The 21,191-nt window shown below is 38.0% G+C and overlaps 1 protein-coding gene across 2 annotated transcripts in view; it reads left to right on the plus strand.

Moving 5' to 3' along the window:
* The first annotated feature begins 4,777 nt into the window (after positions 1-4,777).
* Positions 4,778-21,191, plus strand: part of LOC133528415 (paired box protein Pax-1) — a 39,203-nt gene continuing 22,789 nt past the window's right edge. The window contains exon 1 of one of the 2 annotated variants that reach the window (XM_061865800.1): positions 4,778-5,768. In XM_061865800.1, the coding sequence (XP_061721784.1) occupies positions 5,651-5,768 (118 nt within the window). In that variant the 5' untranslated portion in view covers positions 4,778-5,650. The remainder of the gene's footprint in view (positions 5,769-21,191) is intronic. The other variant, XM_061865801.1, reaches the window with a different exon arrangement.

Consider the following 21,191-nt stretch of genomic DNA (forward strand, 5'->3'; position numbering starts at 1 on the left):
TTACGTTTACTCTTTTTCCTCCTTTTCCTTCTACGTTCGTCGCTGCTTGTGGATGATGACGAATACTGTGACGCTGAGGTCTCCGATGAGGAACTGGAAGTCGTGGATGGGTCCCTTGTTCGTCGTCTCGGTCTCTTGCGCTTGTGATTACGCGGCATGTTGTGAGCGTATTTTCGAGCACTTCTGATGAGAGAAACACAATGTTAATACCAAATAACACTCTTTATTGTACCATAAACCTACAACTAGACAGGGTGGATAATAGTACAGTGCTATATTTAATCATTAATTGACTCTCTTATTAAATACAACATGTAAGCAACCTTAGCAAGTTCAAATATAATCTATACAGTTACTTTATTTTAATTAATTGATATGCATAGCAAAAGGCAACATTAGCTAATTAATACCTATAATCAAGATAATCAATACTTAATCTGATACTTCTTTACAACTCGACGGCTGGTTAGCGAATGAATGCTCCGTTGGCTGCGTCAGGGTATTTATTAACGACGATGTGACGTCACCGGAACAGGTCTTGACGCCGTTCTTGTTGAGACCGCTCGAACTGGCAGTTTTGCTGCTTGAATAACACTCGGCGACTACAGTACCTATGGTTTTTTTTTATTAAAACAGTAGATATATAATTTACATGAATTACATTATATTATACAGTAGTTTAGTTTCTTTGCTTTAAGATATTTGATCCTTTATATCACCACTGCCCTCCATCCCCTCCTCCTTGCATCGGTTTCCTCATCACTGAGGGTCGTGGTCGTGGTCACTTCTAGGGACAGCTTCTCTTTGACAATTTGCCGCCACCTCTTTCTGTCTGTCGCCGAATGCATTACACCGTGGAGCGTTACATCAAGGGCTTAGCGAATTTGGTCTGTCCACCTCATTGAGCTCCTGCATCTCGGCTTATCGATTACGAATTTACCAGTGCCCAATAATTTATATAATATATTAAATGACGGTACGAATCAATGTCAGTCACCCCTACAGGTAAGCCAATACTAGCCAAAAAGACGACAGTTGACAAAGACTAATCATCTCCAGCTGACTATTGTAATAACAAACATATGTATTCACTTTTGATCAAATAACAGTACATGGATTCTAGGCAGGCCAGTCATTAAATTCCCCACCTTAATCCATTGCAATACAGTTGATTATGAGGCTGTAGGATTCCCGGGGTCATTAGCCGCTAGGGACGGGGTGTCCGTGTCAAAGACGCCGCACATGTGTTCTTTCAGTCTGTCGTCCCGTATTGGTACTTACATGTGTCTCATACAGAAGTCCGCATGTAATACAATGTTTTTTGTATTACCTAATATTGTGATTTACTGAGATAAACTGTTACCTTTTTTCAGCGTGCCTAGACAAGATGACAATCGTTCGCAGAGAAATGAGAGAAAGGAAATGAAACGCTATTTGTTTCTATCGCACTAATATGGAAGAGTGATAGAGAAACAATAAACTATCATTTAGTTGTCTGCAAACGATTGTCATCTTGACTATGCCCCCTGATGTGAATTTTAGTGGGCAGTTCGACAAAATCTTCGCGGAAAAATACGCCAGTTAAAAAATTTACAAATGTAGATTCAATATCACAGTGTATCGAGTATCATTTGTTTTATCAAAAATCATGCGTTGCCCGACGTAATTCCTAAAAAAAAACAATCATTTATTTCAGACATAATAAGCCCATATTATAGAATAGAAGTAATGTCCCAAGACTATTGATTAAGTAGGTTACCCTTGTAAGTTTTATTCTATTTTCTAAATATTGAACAATCTTGAAGAAAGAAACACCTGCAGTAAGTACTAGGTAGGTACCTACGTTATAATGTTTCGTTATAATCTGTAGGTACAGTCAGCATCAAAAGTAGCGGATCAAACAAGGTTTCAAAAGTATCTACTCTGTAACAGCTTAACAAAAAGTGATAGTTCTATATGTAGAACAATTAAGACTATAAATGACATACTTTTGAACGTAAATTTGAGAGATTTATCTATATTTGGAAAAATTATCCGGAATATCTCATACTTTTGGCGCGTTGTTTCATCCGCTACTATTGATGCTGACTGTACTTCCATTTACTTAAACACAAGAACAAACAGAATCTGATTTAAAAACAATAAACTCACAACAGAAACTTAATGATCGATTTCCGAGATACGGGCCGATAATCGAGCTAAAACAATACATTGGCAATAAAACGTGCATTTTCGAAAAAATATCACATTAAAGCTATAAATGCGTATAGAAAAGATAAAGTTATGGAACAATGGGGGTGGAAGGGGGGACAATCGCACATAATCCACGGCTTGCGCGCGAACAATGCGTTAGTTTGCGCCCGCGGCGTTTCCCGCGTGCGATATTGAAGAAACGAGCCTGTTATTGATATTTTATTTGCGTTCCGGTGGGATTTCGGGAGGCCGCCGGGTTCCGAGAACGTTGCAGGCTCATTACTTGCCGGGTTTGTTCCAGGTGTTGTTGCCTCACAGCTATAAACTCGATATGTCGTTCATGTAATTCAAGGAAACTGGCTTACCCGTCCGTACCTCCATCAGGAACCTTTCGGGAAAATCGGCGTTATTTCCATGGACATTACAACACTTTGTTATATGGAAACAACTTATTAGAAGAAGGTTGTAACATGTGTATAACAATAATGTAAGAAAATATATAACTACTTTTGTATAACTCCTAATCGGTTTTGTTTTGTTAAGTTTCTAAAGTTGTTTTAGTAATCATTGCAACAGTTTCTTCGACTCTGCGTAACAGAAAAACATTGGCATAGTCTCTATTATATTAAACCAATACAACTCTGCTGAAGAGAACTTCACAAATAAAAATAATTTCAATTTTGGAGGGCGCAATGTCGTATTATATATGTATAAGTACTCTATTTATTTATTTTCAATATTAACGAAATTCAATACCGATATTACTGCACCAGATTATTCGCATCCCAAGCAATATTCAATATAGGCACTTCCACTTAGCGCTAATAGAAGGTCCGCGCCAACAGAAATTCTCGGTATATAGTCTCCCAGGATAAAATTCTCTTATAGTCTATGAATAAACAATTAAATCAGTCTATTTTCTAGGACAATCTAACACAAATCGACCTAGTCAGATCAAGCTAGCTCAGCAGCGATTTTAATAGCACAGACTGTGCAAGTGTTATTTTAACATCATTCCTAATTCCATAGAAGTTTATTTGACGCTAGCTTGGTCTAGCTCTATCTTTCTTGGAAGATTATATGGTTACGTGGGTTTTAACGCTTATGCTGTCTTAGTAATGTTTGCAAGTTTGAAGCCAAAAATGCTCCGAACTCGTATCTAACTCTGTTCGAAACGTTAATGGGCAGTTAACCTCAATAACATATTTTTTCCTCTACCGGCACATATGAGTCGAATAAACCGTAATAATTCCGTCACAAAAACGCCTCAAACGGGAGCTACCGAAATCCTGTTAATTACCCCAAATATGTCATCTATGTGCGTAAAGACGGTCGGCACTGTCGGCGCAGGAGCACAACAAATTGCTGCACGCAAATGATGCGCGCAGACAAACGCGCCGACGGTTCAAATGCAGTAGTGTATGTGTATGTGTGCAGTAGCAAGTCGAGAATATGAAAATAAAATAATTGTCATAGATTTAAAATGGTTTGTATTTTTTAGCATGTAAGTACCTACGTACTTAGAAAAATACTTTTTTTTTATCATTAGGTAGGGCAATAAAACAAATTTCGTACTTGGCATGAAAAAATCGCGATTTTACCAACCTCTGTTTGTAGGAAACTTGCACTATCCTATTGCAAAGGGCACAGGGATTGTAGGAGTAAGTATTAAGTAAGTAAGTAAATATTCTTTACAGTACATATGGTGCTACTTTACCGCACTAGTGCGAAAATTAGCATATTACATTACTGTGTCGAACATTTAAAGGGCCATATGTACTGTAAAACGTTCTACGATACATGTGCGAATAGGTCCTCCCTTCGGTCGTGTTTTAATTTATCGCCACTCGTTTCGAATTTCCTATTTTTCACACTTGTATCGTAATGTACTATTATTGCACCAACAATTATACATTTTACATACTTACATGTAAAACTGCAAATAAATTTTAAAGGAAAATATAACCAGGTAACAATAGGCGGCCTTATCGCTAAAAAGCGATCTCTTCCAGACAACCTTAATAGTTTTTCATCGTAACGTCAAATAATGTCGTCAAATAGATATGGATTGGATATGTGAGTGTCAAAAGTGACGTTTTTGTTACAAACAATCGTCGTTGTACCTACTGTTGGGATTGTGAAATGAATGTCAACTATTATTTTGTGTTTGTTTATTTTTTAGGAATAAATCTTAGATTCAATAATAAAATGGAAAGGGATAAGTTCGCCTTTGTACAAATGAATGTGTGTTTTTTCCTGTTTTATGTTTCTTTTTGTACAACAAAGTGTTTTACTACCTACTACTACTAGGTAGTATATAAAATCGGACAGACAGACGGACATGACGAATCTATAAGGGTTCCGTTTTTTGCCATTTGACTACGGAACCCTAAAAAGGAGAGAGAATTAATATAAAATTTAAGAAATAATTACTGTTTTACCCAAAACATGTAAAAGCGGACCTAAATTTTCAAATTTTTATATTTATAGGTATTAGCGAAACTATATTTCAACAATTACTTTTCTTTAAAAGATACCTAGATCCATCAGTTTAGCAATTAAATATGTATTAAAAGTTACAAATTATTAGGAAATAAGCCCCATGTAGAGCTATCCCTGGTAACTCTATCTATCTATTGCGGATTTACCTAGTGAAAAGGTCATTGACTCTTGTCGTTCTAATATTTTATTTCCTACCTAGATATTGAGGAGGCTAGGTACTTAATTTTTTCGTAATTTCAACTATTCCGTTAACTAATTAACTACAATCTATAGCGTGATACGCACCTACATTACCTACAGTGTTTTAATTAACATGGTCTACAACAATTTAATGTTTTAAGTTTGATTATAGATCAAGTTTATGCACATTAACCATTGATCATCAGGAATCTAGCTGTGCTTCTATATTTTTTCATTTGACTGTACCTATGAAGGTACTGAAACATATGTATGACGTGATATTCAGCAACTCGTGCGCATACCTACCGAGGTGGAACTAACTAGTCTCTGTTGCGAGTCAGTAAACGGCTAACGAACATACATTATCAATTACAAACCGAGTACACGGATCCGGCACATAACATGCTCCTACATGCCCCGCCGACACACGTTCCTTGCAGCCGTCTCGCTCGCCGCCCGAGCGCAACCGACCGAACGGGAAAACAGACATTTTACAACGCCAATACACTACACCGGCGCCTCTAAAGCCTCCACATAAAGTTCGATACTCCGTGACTCGAGACGGAGATGCATCAACACGCTTCAAATAGAACGCGACACGGAAAAAGGAAAGCGTTCGAAATGAAGCGCGGCGATTGGGCGACGCGCGCCAATGGCGGCGACGGGCGGGGCCGGCGCGCATGCGCGGCGGCGCGCGGCGCGCGCGCACATGTCCCGCTCGCGCGCCGCTCGGCGGACGCATGCGTAGCTCGGTGGTGAGTGCAGTGAAGTGATCATGCTCGGAGGCATGGACGGCAAGGAGTACGGCGCGCTGCACGCGGCAGCCGCCGCCGCCTCCTACGCCATGGACACGGGTACGTCTTTCGCCCGAGAAAACCTGGACCACACACTAGGTAATTCCCGTCAAAACCGTATTTCCTAACACCAACACACATATGGCTAAATTACCACCTAGCTCTGCTCTACATTCGTAGAGAAAATTTTCTAAAATGTTCATCTAACTTTGTAAGGTAAATATTGCCAATTGTATGATTTACTCTACCGTCTACCTACTCTCCTACTGAAAAGCCTCCTTCTTAAACTGTATACATGTAACTTTCTTAACCTGAACCTGCGTATATGCGAAGCGACAGTTATTCTTCCTTTTATGTTAATTAATTCGTTAATCCCATAAGAACCGCGGATACCTAATCCTGTCAAATTATGATAGAACCAGAATAGGCTTACCGGCCTTACGGCAGACATTACATAGGTACCTAAGTATGATAAAACAAAGTCATTGTATTCATAACAGTAAGTATCTTAACAAGAAAATTCGGAAAACTGAGTTTATCCTGAATTCAACACAATTTTAAGATTTTTTTATCTATACATAAACCTCTATATTCTATATTGTTCATCTAAATTATATAGGTAGAGCTGTTTACGAAAACAGATATGCCTACAAAATTATTAACATTTTAACTCCATAACGATTTGGAATACATGTAAGGATTATTTTACTGACTGACTTCTTTTCTTTTACTTTTATTGCCTAATTGTGTGGAACTTGGAAACACTACGATTACTAAGTAGAGTAGAAGAGGTAGGTTTATAATTATGCACGTCGCCTAATATGTGCATTTGTTTTTATGTAGGTTTTATTAAATATCAAATAATCAATATTTAGGATTAAAAATAAATAGGTTTAAAGTTAGGTACACTTAGGATAACCTGTTTTCATAGGTTAGGTTAAGAATATATAAGTTGAAACAATATTGCCAACTACCTTACACCTCCTTCAAAAGAACTAAAGTATGGGAAGAGATAGGGAGTAGGTACCCAACTATGCCCCTTGACTATATGAATCATGAAACCACATTAATCACAAAAAAAAACACCTACAAACATGTATTAAAACTGTAAATATAATACTAAATGTGCCGGTTCATTTACGGCATTGATCATGAAATTATTCCGTACCTACTAGCAACCCGCCCGGCTCCTCACGGGTTACACAAAACCTTAACCAATTATACACCGAAACCTTCCTCAACAATAAATAAATAAATATTTAGGGGATCCTACACAGATCGACCTACCCCCAAACTAAGCAAAGCTTGTTAGTATGGGTACCCAGGCGACGATATCTTTAGATAAATAAGTACATACTTATACACATAAAAAACGCCTATGATTTATGCAGGAACAAATATCTGTGTTCATCACACAAATAAATGCCCTTACCAGGATTTGAACCAGGGTCGCTGCCCACTAGGCTAGACCGGTCGTCAAGAATCATTCTATTGATATTTGACAGGTGAAAAAAGCATGAAAATACGTTCAGTAGTTTTCGAGTTTATCGTGAACATACAGACAGACAGACTTTGTTTTATATGGTATAGTGATTTAAAATAAAAACCTGCGTTTAATTCAGTGTCCAACATTTTACTTCTAAGTTCAATACATTTTGCTCTATTGGTAGTGTTTGCAGGGACCTACAGTGGTGTAATTCCACGGAGTTTAAAACATTTCAACATGTTACCCGGTTAAATTTTAATAATAGGCTAGGCTATATATAGTAGGAAAAAAACGAATGTGAATTAAAAATGACAATAAAAAAACAGTTACATTATGAGCCCCATGTTGCTTAGTACTATATTTGCAAAAGCTTGTGTCAGCCTTCCCCATTGAGTATAGGTTGGTGCATTCAATTACTGGGGTACAGTCAGCATCAAAAGTAACAGACCAGATTACGCGTCAAAAGTATCTTCATTCTCTGATAGCAGTGACAGCTTAATACTATGGCCACACTAAGCTCCTCGCTCTGCTCCTGGCTCTGCTCCTCGCGCTGCCGCGATGTTGCCCGCTCCGGCCCCACACTGCCCTACTCGCGCGATTAATCGCAACGCTCCATACTTTATATTGCCGGTCCTCTGACTCGCGCTAAAAACCGACAAAGGAGGGAGCGGTGGGCATGACGAGGAGCATGACGAGCGCCATGACGAGGAACGTGGCCACACTACGTCTCTGCCTCTTCCCTCGCCACTTCCCGTGTCACTCGTCGAGTGTGTGGCCGGGGTATCACAAATGCAGAACAATTGGTCTGTAACAGATACTTTAGGACGCGAACTGTAGAGATATAATAATATCTTTATTTGGAAAATAATTTTCGGATGACAGATACTTTTGGAGCGCTATTTCATCGTTGTGATAAATGCTGACTGTAATGAACAGAATCAGGTGTTACTTTAGATTCGCGAAAAGAAAACGTGCTTGTCAATCAGTGCCAACCCGTTATACTTACTTGCATATTTTTACATGCAATTAATGTTGCCACCCTCGCACGGCAAAAATAAATACGCAAATAAATATAACAAATCACCAAAAGTACAAAACTCGACACGTGTTTCGCCTCTCTGCTTCTTCTGATAGGATCTTAAAATTGTCTACATGACTTGTGTATCTAATAAGGGGGCACTCCAGAATGATGTGGTTGATGGTTTGGTCTGGTTGCCCGCAGTTACAGGCAGGAGAGGAGCTGAGGCCCCATTTGTACCAGTGGTGGCCGCAGTTGCTAATTCCTTTTCTTAGGCGGTTAAGAGCGGACCACACCCGGCGGGGTTCCTTGAAGCTTGGTAGAGCAGAGAAGAGGTTTGCTTGGTCTCTGACGGATTCCCATTCTGCGGTCCATGCCTCCACCAGGGTACGTGGTCAGGGAGTTTTCCATCCGTAATGCCGGGGGGTTTCGGGATTTAAGACGTTTTCTTCCGATGCCCTCCAGGTCTTGGTGAATTGGTAGATCAAGACTACAGTGCGCTTTCACTAGTTCGCGTTGGAGGCATTTTTCTCTTCGCAGGAGCGCAGCCGCAGAGGCTATGTTGCTGAGAGCGAGGAGCCAGTAGATGGGTGTTGGCTAATATTATTAGATGGAGAGTTGCTGGTTAAGCTGCGTGTCGACGGCTGAAGTATGAACACAATTTATCTAGACTGGAGCGCAGTACTCGGCCGTCGAGTAAACCAGAGCCAACGCTGTGGTTCGGAGACATGCGGCAGAGGCTCCCCAAGATGTTCCTTTTAATTTTTGCACTAGTCTATTCCTGGTCTGCAGTTGATACTTTTTGTAGGTGACACATGTAAGTAAGACTTCTGTCTAGAGTAACTACAAGGTACTTGGGGTGCGGATTATGTTTAAATCAGCCAACTGTAGTAAAATATCAAAACAACGATTCTCAGAATCATTTTTAATGCTGACTGTGCTGTCTTCAGCCGATTCACGCAGAGTACAAATGAAAAGAGGGCAGTATTTCTAGCACAACAAGGAATCTCTTGGTCAGTGGTGCTGGCTCAGCTGCACGCACACAAGCGTAATAGTGACGCACGTGCGATAACCCATGATACCCCCGCGATACCGCTGCAGCGCGCACGCACCATTATGACTGGACTTTAAATAATACCTGACAAAATTAGCAAAATTTTATTTAGAAACCAAAGAGTCATATAAACACACTGATTTAAACTTTCACGATTTTTACACATTATTAACTAACATAAACGGGACTTAATCGCGTATCGATTTGTGTGACCCTGAATATTTAAAGAGCAAGATGTCGCACATTCAGGAGATACTAAAAAGGAACGGGTATAAGGTAAAAAGGTGGCAACCCAGACGGAAAGCAAGAGGGAAACGTCCTGATGTCTCCAGACAACCGGCATTTCTGCCGTATGTAAAAGGGGTAACGGATAAAGTTGGGTACTGTTCCAACTTGGAAATTATTGGAAAGTACTCTATAAAGACTGTTTACACCCCTTTATCCAAAGTCGCAGGGAGCCTAAGGTCGCCAAAGGACGTTATTCCTTTTCAGTCACCTGGCGTTTATAAAATTGATTGCAGTTGTGGTAGTTCCTATATCGGGGAAACAAAGAGCACCATAGCAGAAAGAGTTAAGGAACATATCACAGCTGTCAAAAACCGTCAGGTGAACAAGTCTGCTGTGGCTGAGCATTTACTGGAGTCAGGACCAAACCACTGGATCGAGCTGCATAACCCTTAAATCCTTTCCACGGATCGCCATTTCTACAGCAGAAAAGTGCGGGAAGTCATTGAAATCAAAAAACATTGCTATTTCAATCGGGACGAGGGTTTGGGGATCTCATCCACATGGAATCCAGTCATTAGTTTATGTAAGCGAGAACGAATATCGACAGTCGAAAAATCGAATATCGTTAGTGTTGTGTGTCGACAAAGTAACATCCCTAGTGCGCAGAATGTTCACGTCAATAAACAAGATCAAGTGCGGGTAGTTCGACAAACTCGCGCGGCTAGAAGATGTTGATGTCAACTTTAGCCAGTCTCCTCCGAGACCACTGGGACAACGCCGTCCTCGAAACGTCGGAGGTAAATTTAAAACTTAATACGCGATTAAGTCCCGTTTGTGTTAGTTAATAATCATATAAACACATCAAAAATACAATACAAAAGATGCCCGCAACAAAAGGAAAATACAACAAAAATACCTGGAGGTTCATAGGTAATTATAAACTATAATGCATTAGCTATAATTCTACTTCATAAGTAGAATTATAGCTAATGCATATCAAAGAGAATACGAAGTTATATAAATCTTTGATGCATATTTATATCAGACAGTGTAGTTAGCACTAAAGTACGGACGCTAAGCAGGAAGAATTTTGTACATGGGCACGACATTTACTATCTCAATCGCATGCGCGTGATTACATTGCTGTTTCACCCATAATGTATTGTCAATAATATATATAATATTTACTAATGTAACTCTTCTGTAATGATTGTTTGTGCCAAAATAAAGAGAATTGCTGTTCGACCCATAATGCAGGCGGTCAATGCCCCACTACGCACGACGAACAGCAGTATAATGTATGCGCATGCGATAGATATAGGAAATGACAGGTCAATGTTCGAAATTCTTCGTGCTTAGCGCCCTTAATTTTGTATCTTTACGCACAATGAGAATACGCTACTGACGATTGTATTATATCCACTGACGATTGACGTTCACTTGCTGGCCATATGTAGGGTCCATCTTATAAATGTTATAGAAATTGAATCTCAATATATGTATGGATAGATCAATGTCCTCCTGAGTTCTTTGATTTTGTCCGTTTGTTTGTTCTCCATTTTGAGTAATTACATATGTATCTGAATAATTTATATCTGGGGGCACGTTAGTGCCCCCGCCAAGTCGAGCAGAAAAGCGGCACGGCCGTACCATCATTTACTCGAAGCAGTCCAGGTATCTTTCGACCTCCCCTATAACTTCGTTGAGGATAAAACTAGAAGCCCGAATTGTCAGTAACCAAGCAGGTATTGTATAGACACAGTATATTTCAAATTTCATTCGATTTGAACCAGTCGTTTAAAACGTTCATTTTAAACCTTAATTCAAACAAAAGTCCTGACTCTACGCTAATTTCTTTCTCTTTTCGACTCTCGGCTTTTATGCCATCGCTCTAAAGACTTACCCCCTTATTCATAAACGTGTACTAAAGTTACGATGCCGCTGATCATCGTTTGTCCCTTTTTGACGTATTGGTATGATGGAAAGGGACAAACAATGATCAGCGGCATCGTAACTTTAGTACACGTTTATGAATAAGGGGGTTACTATGTAGAAAGTCTGTTTGTGTACGCTCGAACAGATCCAGAAAGTAAAGAATTAGTGGGCCTGGTTCCTGACCTTTTTGAAGAACATTGCACTATCTGCTATATATTAGTGTAATATTGTACGCACGAATTACGTAAGGATTAGTGTCACATGTAAGCAATAACAAAGATAGATAACCCCGTTATCTCCATTAAACAAGTTAATAGTCTCCCGACCCGATGGTCTTAATACCTAGTGATCTGTCACAGATTTGATTTCTTCCGATTTTATGTATTTGCACGTTTCATACCTATCTTCGTAGTTTTTAGGGTTCCGTAGCCAAATGGCAAAAAACGGAACCCTTATAGATTCGTCATGTCCATCTGTCTGTCCGATTATGTCACAGCCACTTTTTTTTCTTATCGATCAAATTTCGCAGGCTATTTAGTCGAATAATTTAAGATATTCTTAAGTATAAATAGTTATTTCTGCACTAAGAGAGCAAAGTGGGTTTTCAATTTTGTGTCTCGAGCGAAAGAAAGCACAAGATTGTACGAGAAAAAGTTTTGCGTCTTGTGTACACATTTTATAATTACCTATAACATAATTGTAAATTATGCCATATTTAATACTGTACTAAACACAGATTTCAACTTTCGTAATTTTTATTTTAACACATAGGTAGTTTACTTAAACGAGACCTAAATGAATTAATTCATAGAAACAATACAAATATTCTTTATTGCTCCCCAATATGAAAAGAAAAATGACAAGTATCTTTCTTTATACTACATCGGTGGCAAACAAGCCTACGGCCCACCTGATGTTAAGCAGTCTCCGTAGGCTATGGACGCCTGCAACTCCAGAGGAGTTCCATGCGCGCTGCGAGTGCTACGACCGCACCCATTAACGGTTTTAATGATGCTTAAAACCTATAAAATGGGCGCGCACCAAATTAGTTCATATTACGATGTATTTTGTTGTAACTGTTGTAATATAGATAACGATAGTTTATTATTCAAGTAGGCATATTACAATGCGCTTATGAACGTCAAATAAAGCTACACCGGCTCTAACCCTACACCCGGACCCGACCCGACCCAAGAATATTTAAAATTAATTAATTATTAATTATTTATTTTGGATTTGTTAGAATTAACAACTTATACCTACTTGAAAGGCAGGACTACAGGGCAAAAGCGCACGCACAAATACTCAGATACCTATACAGATCAGGTGAAACGCTTAGATTTAGATACCCGTAAATGTATGGAAATCATGGCGCTTCGTTTCGTTTTCTGCAAACGATTGTCATCTTCGCTAGGTCCTTAGATTTATATTTCAGTTTATCTCATGTGTAGGATTGTAGGTTTCTGCGTTATTATTTCTATATGTATACATACTTATATTACTTATGTGTATTTATATAAGTATCCTAATAAATTTTACACCATAATGATCTTACCTATTTTAAAGAATAAAAGATACATCTTAAGTACCCATTTTAAAATAATTGACATTATGGCATTAAGTATGAATGTAAATTGGTGAGGTATTTGGTATTTAGATACAGTCAGCATCAATAGTAGCAGATGAAACAACGCGCCAAAAGTATCTGATATTCGGGATAGCTTTTCTAAATATAGATAAATCTCTAAAATTTACATTCAAAAGTATATATTTTACAGTCTTAATTGCTCCACATATAGAACTATCACTTTTTGTTAAACTATTACAGAATGGTAGATACTTTTGAGACCTTGTTTGATCCGCTACGTTTGATGCTGACTGTACCTACTAACAACACATATAACGAAACATTACATGTCTTAAGTTTTTGAAAAGAAAGTCAGGTACACTTTTACGTACGCATTAACATGTTAACTAATAGTATTTTATGCAAACGTTGTATAAGATGGGTCAAAAAAGGCGAGTATGGCGTAAAGGAATACGCCACGAGCATTTTTTGACCCACTTATACAACGTTGCATACAATACTTTTCCTACGAGTCAACAAAAATAAATCTTAATTTAGGTTAACAAAGCCAAAGTATATAGCTAAGATACGCGAGCATACCTTGTTACGCGCCCGGCCCGCCGCCGCCGCGACCCGGCCGGTCGGCGACGCGTCGTAACTCATGAGGCCCTAATACTTGCTCTTTGCTAAATTAAATTTTTGGACAGTTTTTTTTTCTCGATTTTGGCCACAGTAGCCTGTGGGGACTAACATGCAACGCTAAGTGGTCTTCGTAGTCTATGGGTGTTGCTGTATTACGGGTGTCACATGCGTGTTTCTGACTTATGAAGCAATTGTTTCTACTATGCAATGCAACCAAATGAATATTTTGTAAGTTGACAGCAATGCACTTAGTTTGAAACTGTATTAGTTTTGATTTTGTTAGGTTCGTAGCCATTAATCGCAGTAACGTTCTAGCGATTTTAAAGCCCAAGTGCTGTTATGAGGAATAGACAGCATAGACTTTTCTTGAAACCTTTTATGTATATTCTTATATTCGTGTTAATGAATGTATAAATGACCGATAACAGTAGAGGAGTAGGAAAACATATAAATGTAATATGAATTCATAGTTCATCATACCTTAGTTTACAATTAAGTCGGCTGGCACCGGCGGCCGCGCCGATACGAGTATCGCGGGTCGGCGATAATCGCGGTTATCGCGGGTCGCGTCAGCACGAGCCAACATAAACTAACGTTCCAATTGTTATTTACGGAATTCTGTAGCTGAGTCTTAATAACTTTTGGCTATATGCAAACAGTTGGAGACAACGCACGGCGTGGAAAAAAATTACAACTTCCAGGGTATGCCAATTAAAAATAGTTCTATTTGAAGTTTTGGAAGAAAATTACAATGTTTGACAATGATGCAATGGCGGTCGTTATAAATTAAGTACTTTAATTCCTGAGATTAAACAACAAGAACCGATTTACCCCGATTAGCCCCAGACTTTAAAGACTTACCTAATCTTTTCTACGAGTATTCGTTTTCCCTACATAAATAGCGTGCGTATTGTCTTTTCCTTTATTGAAGATTCTTGTGACATGTTGCAGTTTTTGGAGCTAATGTTTATGATAACAATATTTAAGAATAACATAAACAGTAGTTGTGCCCGCGATATCAAACGTAGACGGAAAGACGTGTAATAATAAGTTAGCTGCAATATCAAGAACATTAATGAATGAGAATGTGCGCGAGTCGACGGTCGATTCACAACTTTATTCGATATTCTATATCGCATTCAAACCGTTTGATATAATTTCTGTTACCTACTCGTGTTGGTCAATTGGTAATAACTTAGTATGGTAGAAGTAAGGTTCTTTAATTTCCGAGCCCTTTATGGGAAATATTCAGTGTAAAGAAAATTTTAAATATGTCTAGCAATTTTAAAGTCCCTGGGGGATTTGATTACTTACGCATGACAAACCCTAAACAACAGAAATATTTTTTACATTACATATGGTGCTACTTTCCCGCACTCGTGAAAAGATTCTTTGTGTCAAAAAAATATTTCTTCTACCTTTTTCTAATCAGAATATGATACCGAATGGGCATATAAAACTAATCCCCACAATTTTTCTTCCATCCTGTATGTGTTTAACTGTGTTCGCGGTTTAATTTAAACTTTAGAGTGGGTCACTCATTACCTAAGAAAATGGTAAAATAATCAACGCATCATTTTAAAATCCCGTAAAACTATTTCCAGGACTACAAACTACAACTTTGGTCCTCAAGTTCAATAAGTATTTGAGTATCAATACCAATGTGTTTTTGGTCATGTCTGAGTTTTTCTTCCATTTAGAAAAATATTTTGCCAAAACTTTGTATGCGGGGTCCTAATAGGAGGCTCTAGGTATTACGATTTATTACTTTACATGTTTTTGATTAGTGGACAAATTTTAAATTATAAGATTTGACATTAATTAATGAAATGATTAGATAAATAGTTTTAAATACATCTTTCTATCGAAACGGTTTATGAACGAGAGATCTACAGTAACGAAAACAAATAAAGTGATACTTGGTAGGCAGTAGTAAATAAATTAATACTTACAATATTGAATAGGTAAAAAAGGCCTAACTGTGTCGTGTAGCCAACAGGAAAAGATACATTTTGTTTTTTTTTTTTAATATACAAGGAAATGATATTAATTAATTCAGCGGTCACATACTTCGTTTTTTTTACAACTTATTAGCGTATGCTGCCTTTCACTTAACATTATTTAACACGCATAAGATTAATTATTATGTGACATGTCTATAGCGAAATAATCTGGTTTAAAAACATAACGCAAATTTTCCCAAAGTTTAATTAGAGCGAATCCTCGAATGGTGGTGAAAATCATGAAAATTAAAGAACCTACCTACGTATTACATATGTATTAGCAATGGGTAAGTTGCAGGACATTCTAAAAACCAACCAACTGCCATCCAACGAGTAGGTTTGGTAAAACACGTTCTGTTGCAATTTTTGCAATGGGTTCTAATAACTGTCGGAAATTCCTAGAAACTTTATGAGAACGTTCTTATGCAAGTTTCCACTTGGAAAATTCTCTTTTACTCGTAGATTAGGGGTTATTACTCAATGTACTAAAAAGTTAACGACTGTTTCATCTGACATTTACGTCACACAAAGTGGCATCACAATCGAAACTATCCGTCAGAACTATTGGCAATAATAAACGTGCAACTAAATATAAATAATAAAATAATAAATAAAATAAATTTTTATTGGCATTAAGGTAAGTACATTTTAGTGATTGAAGTCCCTGACTTCTGAGCTAGGTAAAAAGTGTAAAAACCTGTGTTACAGAAGTCAGTGTCCTCTCCCAAACATAATAGTAACTATTAAGACTTTAACCATTTTCATTTTAGACTTAAAGTAGATAATTAAGGCTTGTTTTAATAATACCGAGAATTTTCCATGAAAATTTTGCAACTTTTGAAAATTCTCTTTAGCGCAACCTAGTCAACCTATCCCAGTACCCTATTACCGCTAGCGCTAGCGGCGACGCGCGCCGGCGCCATCGCTAAAGCTCTGCTCAAACAGCGCATAATGTTACAATTTCCTGTCAATTAGCACTATTTACACTACCCTGCTCCCATCACCCTTATTACCTACGCCGTAAGGTAGGCTGCGAGGGCGCGCAAGTAGAGGACAAACATTGCTGTAGCCATTTGTACTGCCTAATCGTATTGTGGTTGTTTGGTTACTGCGCTTTTTATTCACATTTGTGTTGGCTCGGCGGGACAAAGTAGCTGTCTTTGTTTGTTGATAGGATTAATCTTTGTTCATATGATTTATGTTTGTTTAGACTCAACCACTTCAAAGAAACAAAGGTATTTACCTAATATTTAATAACATTTATGTAACTTTTTCTTTATGAATATTCAATATTCATGAAATAAAATTTTGTAGATACTTATACATAAATCAAAATAAAAAATGATAAAATGTGTGTAAGATTCACATATAAGTAAGCATCCAATTGTTCGGTTTTATACCTAAATAGGTATCTGAATGCTAATGTAGGTTGGGATACCTAAGCAACAAATTGCAGTTCGTTTCGTGGTTTACTATAGAGTTGTGCTAGTTGCAACTCTTTCCTCAATACATACCTACGAAATGAAACTGACGCAGCAACGCAGCGCAATAATAAATCACGGATTGTGATGCTGCATAGTGCCGAGTAATGGCAATTTGCACATAATACCTATTTACAAACAATTAAGAGAATCGGAAAGCTTCTGCAAATGAAAAACCCAGAAAAATATTAAAGGCAAATTCTTAAATTGAATATGGCCGATAACCTCACATGAGGCATGAGCCACTCAAGCTCTGGTTTGAATTAAGCAATGCTTTTACTCGGGAGTGGACAAACAATTCAATAATTCAATAAACGGCGGCGCCTTCACGGCTGCCGCAGCTCTCGCATCACATCGGTAGTCTAAGATGCTTTAAAACACCTAACACCTTCTACTAACCAACATTGTATTATATTCTACGAAATAAGCAATTTAAATTCAAATTGAAAACTATAGCGGCTAACGCCCTGAACCCTTAGGCCACCGGTCGAACCTGTCCTGTGATTCGGCCTCATTCAATTGAAAACTTGTATCGTAAAACTGAATGCACTAGCAAACACACCATAGATCATTGGCAGGCTTTACAATAAGGTTTAGAGGAGTAGGTGTAATAGTCTAGAAGTGGAAGTAGCTTCTATGTAGCTATGTCTACTGTGCGACATAATGAACAAGAACCTAACGGAATTAATGATGATATATTAACGGGTGGTAAGAAAGCGACTATTAGCAATCGAATATTTTTTTACCCGAGAGTCTTATGTAAACTGATTTTTCACACTGCCACCGAGTTAAAGAAAATAACACTTGCTCGTAAAGCCCGTAATAAAACTCGCTCATAGGCTTGCTTGACTCTGCCAGCAGCGCGTTGTTGTAAACTGTGTACTGTGGCCAGTTTCTCTTCGGTAGCTTGTTTGCAGTAGCGACGCGGAACGCGGCTGTTTGGGCGCAGTCATAACACAAGAAAGGTCTTAACTGTCCGAGACCTTTGTCCCTCTGACTGTCTTTTTTGTGTGAGCCGAGGTTGTGTCTGAGATGCTCCGCTACCTCTCTCTTTGCTCAGTATGTGTGTGATTATCGTACTGCTAAGTGACGCTATTGTACTGGTATTAAATTTCAGGATAGGTACTAATTACTGAATGCAAACAGTTTGTAATTAAGATTACCACTTTAATAACATTTGGCATGTGTGACACGGTTTGTAGGCAATTAATTTGGCATGTTTGTACCTAATTAAAAAATCACAGCGATCGATTAATACTATCACTTCGTGTAATGACATTATGACTAATAAATGGAGCTATATTTTGGTAGAATATTATCAGGATCTAATTTTATTGTCGATTTTGTCATTGAAATAGAAAGTTAGCGTTTTGTCTTGGTTTCACTTGATCTGATTAATAATGATAATTATGAACAACGAAAAAAAGAAACACGTTTACAACTTAAGTAATCTTCTTAGTAATACCAAGAACGTTGATGAAATCAGTTGTTCAAAGTCTTAGAAATTATTTATTCGTTTCACGAAATTTTCCACTATTGTGTGTATAAACGCCAATTTTCTGAAAATTTGCAAGTATTAGGAGCTACTTTTTGCTCTTGCTCAGAAAAATAATCAACACTGAAAAAGAAATTCGAGTAAGTAGAAGTACACGAAATAATATGTGGAATTCTCCTTTAGCTTGTAAGTACAGGGGCCCATTTCTCGAACGGTATTAGACTAATATACTGTGACTACAACTATTTCTATATAGTTGTAGTCTTATAAATATGAATTGTTTTGATATCTAGCTGATATTATTTTAAGAACATACCACATGCTTGTGTTAGACTCTAGCCAGGCCCAGATGTAAAATAAAATAAATGAAAAAACAAATCTAAGTAAAAAGTGTCCCTATAGCTAGGACTGCGTCCTCGCGTTGTTGACGCACGCATTAGCCGAGTCAACATCGTAATGGCGGCAAACACGACCCCCCCACCCCCTCCCTACCTGCGACTACTGAATCAACTCCCGCGCACCGAGAGCGCGCTCTTCTATTTAAATGGATTGTTATGCAAGATCTTCAGAAGCCTTACGGCATCTAGTAAAGATTTAGATAGTTTATTCTTCAAAGTATATTACAGGAACAATGCGTTTAAGAACGTCAAAAAGGAAAACTACCACCGTATCGGTTTTACTTGTACGGTAGAAATCTATGACAAGAATATTGAATGGATAATGATCTGAAACTTCTGTAAGTAATGGATTTCGGCAATTGGCATTCAGATGTTTTCGGGGGTTATTGTTGGTTTTATAATCTCTGCTCTCATACTGATGATTTTCCAATATGTCGGGCCTTTCAAACCTCGTCAGCGCGTCGGAATCTCAAATATACCGGTTAGGTACGGTTGTTGATCTTTGAGTTTCGCAAACAAGGGCATTCTCTCTCCTTGTCTCTCGAAAAGCATCCTACTCTTTCGTCTTATTTAAGGATTCGAAATAAATGTACGTAAATAGGTAATGATGAGGTCTAAAACCTTATAATACCTTTGTCATGTTGTTTCAAAGTATAATAACAGACTGAAATCACTTACATTTATTGAGTAAGTATGCGTTTTTTAAATATCAAATGAAATTTTACAGTCTCGTGGCAGGCTTGTCCACTTGTTCTTTAGTATATTTTATGATATGACATCTATGCTCAATTGCAGTTTAAAAATAAAAACCGGCCAAGAGCATGTCGGGCCACGCTCAGTGTAGGGTTCCGTAGTTACTCTTCCGTCACAATAAGCTAAACTGGAGCTTAAAGTATAGTATATTGTTAACCAAGGGATGAAACGGTACCTTTCACGCGAGTTAAAAAAATAGGCAAATTTGCATAATCAGTACCTAATTAAAGTAAGTCTTTTTACTATGGGAGAAACTTTTTGCGATAACTCAAAAACAGCTAAACTGATCATGTCTGCTATAGTTTTCATTTAATGTCTTTCTTAAGCTCTACTTCCACGATTTTTTTCATATTTTTTGGACCTATGGTTCAAAAGTTAGATGGTGGGGAAACATTTTTTTCTCCTTCGGAGCGATTATCTCCGAATATATTCACTTTATCAAAAAATGTTTGTTGAAGACCCCTATTAGTTTTGAAAGACCTTTCCAACGATACCGATAACTTTCCACACTGTAGGGTTGAAGCAAAAAAATTCACCCCCGCTTTACGTGTACCCTCAAAAAAATTGAATTTTTATATTTTATTGTACGACTTTGTCGGCTTTATTGATTTATATATCCATGCCTCGGAGCAAAGCCTCGGACAGACAGACAGACAGACAGACAGACAGACGGACATGGCGAAACTATAAGGGTTCCTAGTTGACTACGGAACCCTAAAAATGCTTATTATACCTACGCGTGCAATACGTACGCATAGGTAGATACAATATACGTAAGTAAACAAAGTGAGTTGCACCCTCCAAACCCAAAAATATCATAACTCAGCGTCCAACTCTCTCAAAAGTCTCAAAACATCTTGAAATATTTACGTTATGGAATCTCATGGGGTGTACAAGAAGTCTGCAGTCCAAACCATTACTCAAAGTTTTTCCAGAGTCCAGCTGTAACCTTTAATTGAGCGCTTGACTTTAAAACCATTACTTCTTAAAGATCTTTACTCAACAAACCATGTATTGCGATTGAGAAGCCAAACACAGGCTAGTCGGGACCAACGTAACACGACCTATAACAAATTTGTGTAATGTTAGACCACACTTATACTGGTCTCCCTGAACCTACAACTCTGTAAGAGTTCTGAATGTCATCCCCGTTGTGCGGAAATCTGACTCTAAAAATACGCCGAACAAATTGAATCCCCTTAGTTTGGTCGTAAAAGTGCCACAGCCTAACAAATTGTGCTCGAGCGACGGTTTCGAGCCGCGTGATGGATCGTTGGCCATCGAAGAACTTGCCAGATCGATTTATTTCTGTGGCTGTAGATACATATATTATATTAAGGTGGTTCGACTAGGTTACCCAAAGCTTAAACCTCACTAGATAGCGCCACAATTGCAAATTTTGAGTTTTAATTTTTTTGTGGAGTAGTCTTGGTATTTCTATACTGTAAAGTATAATTAGCGC

Source organism: Cydia pomonella, chromosome 19 (assembly GCF_033807575.1).
Source record: "Cydia pomonella isolate Wapato2018A chromosome 19, ilCydPomo1, whole genome shotgun sequence".
Classification (NCBI taxonomy): Eukaryota; Metazoa; Arthropoda; class Insecta; order Lepidoptera; family Tortricidae; genus Cydia; species Cydia pomonella.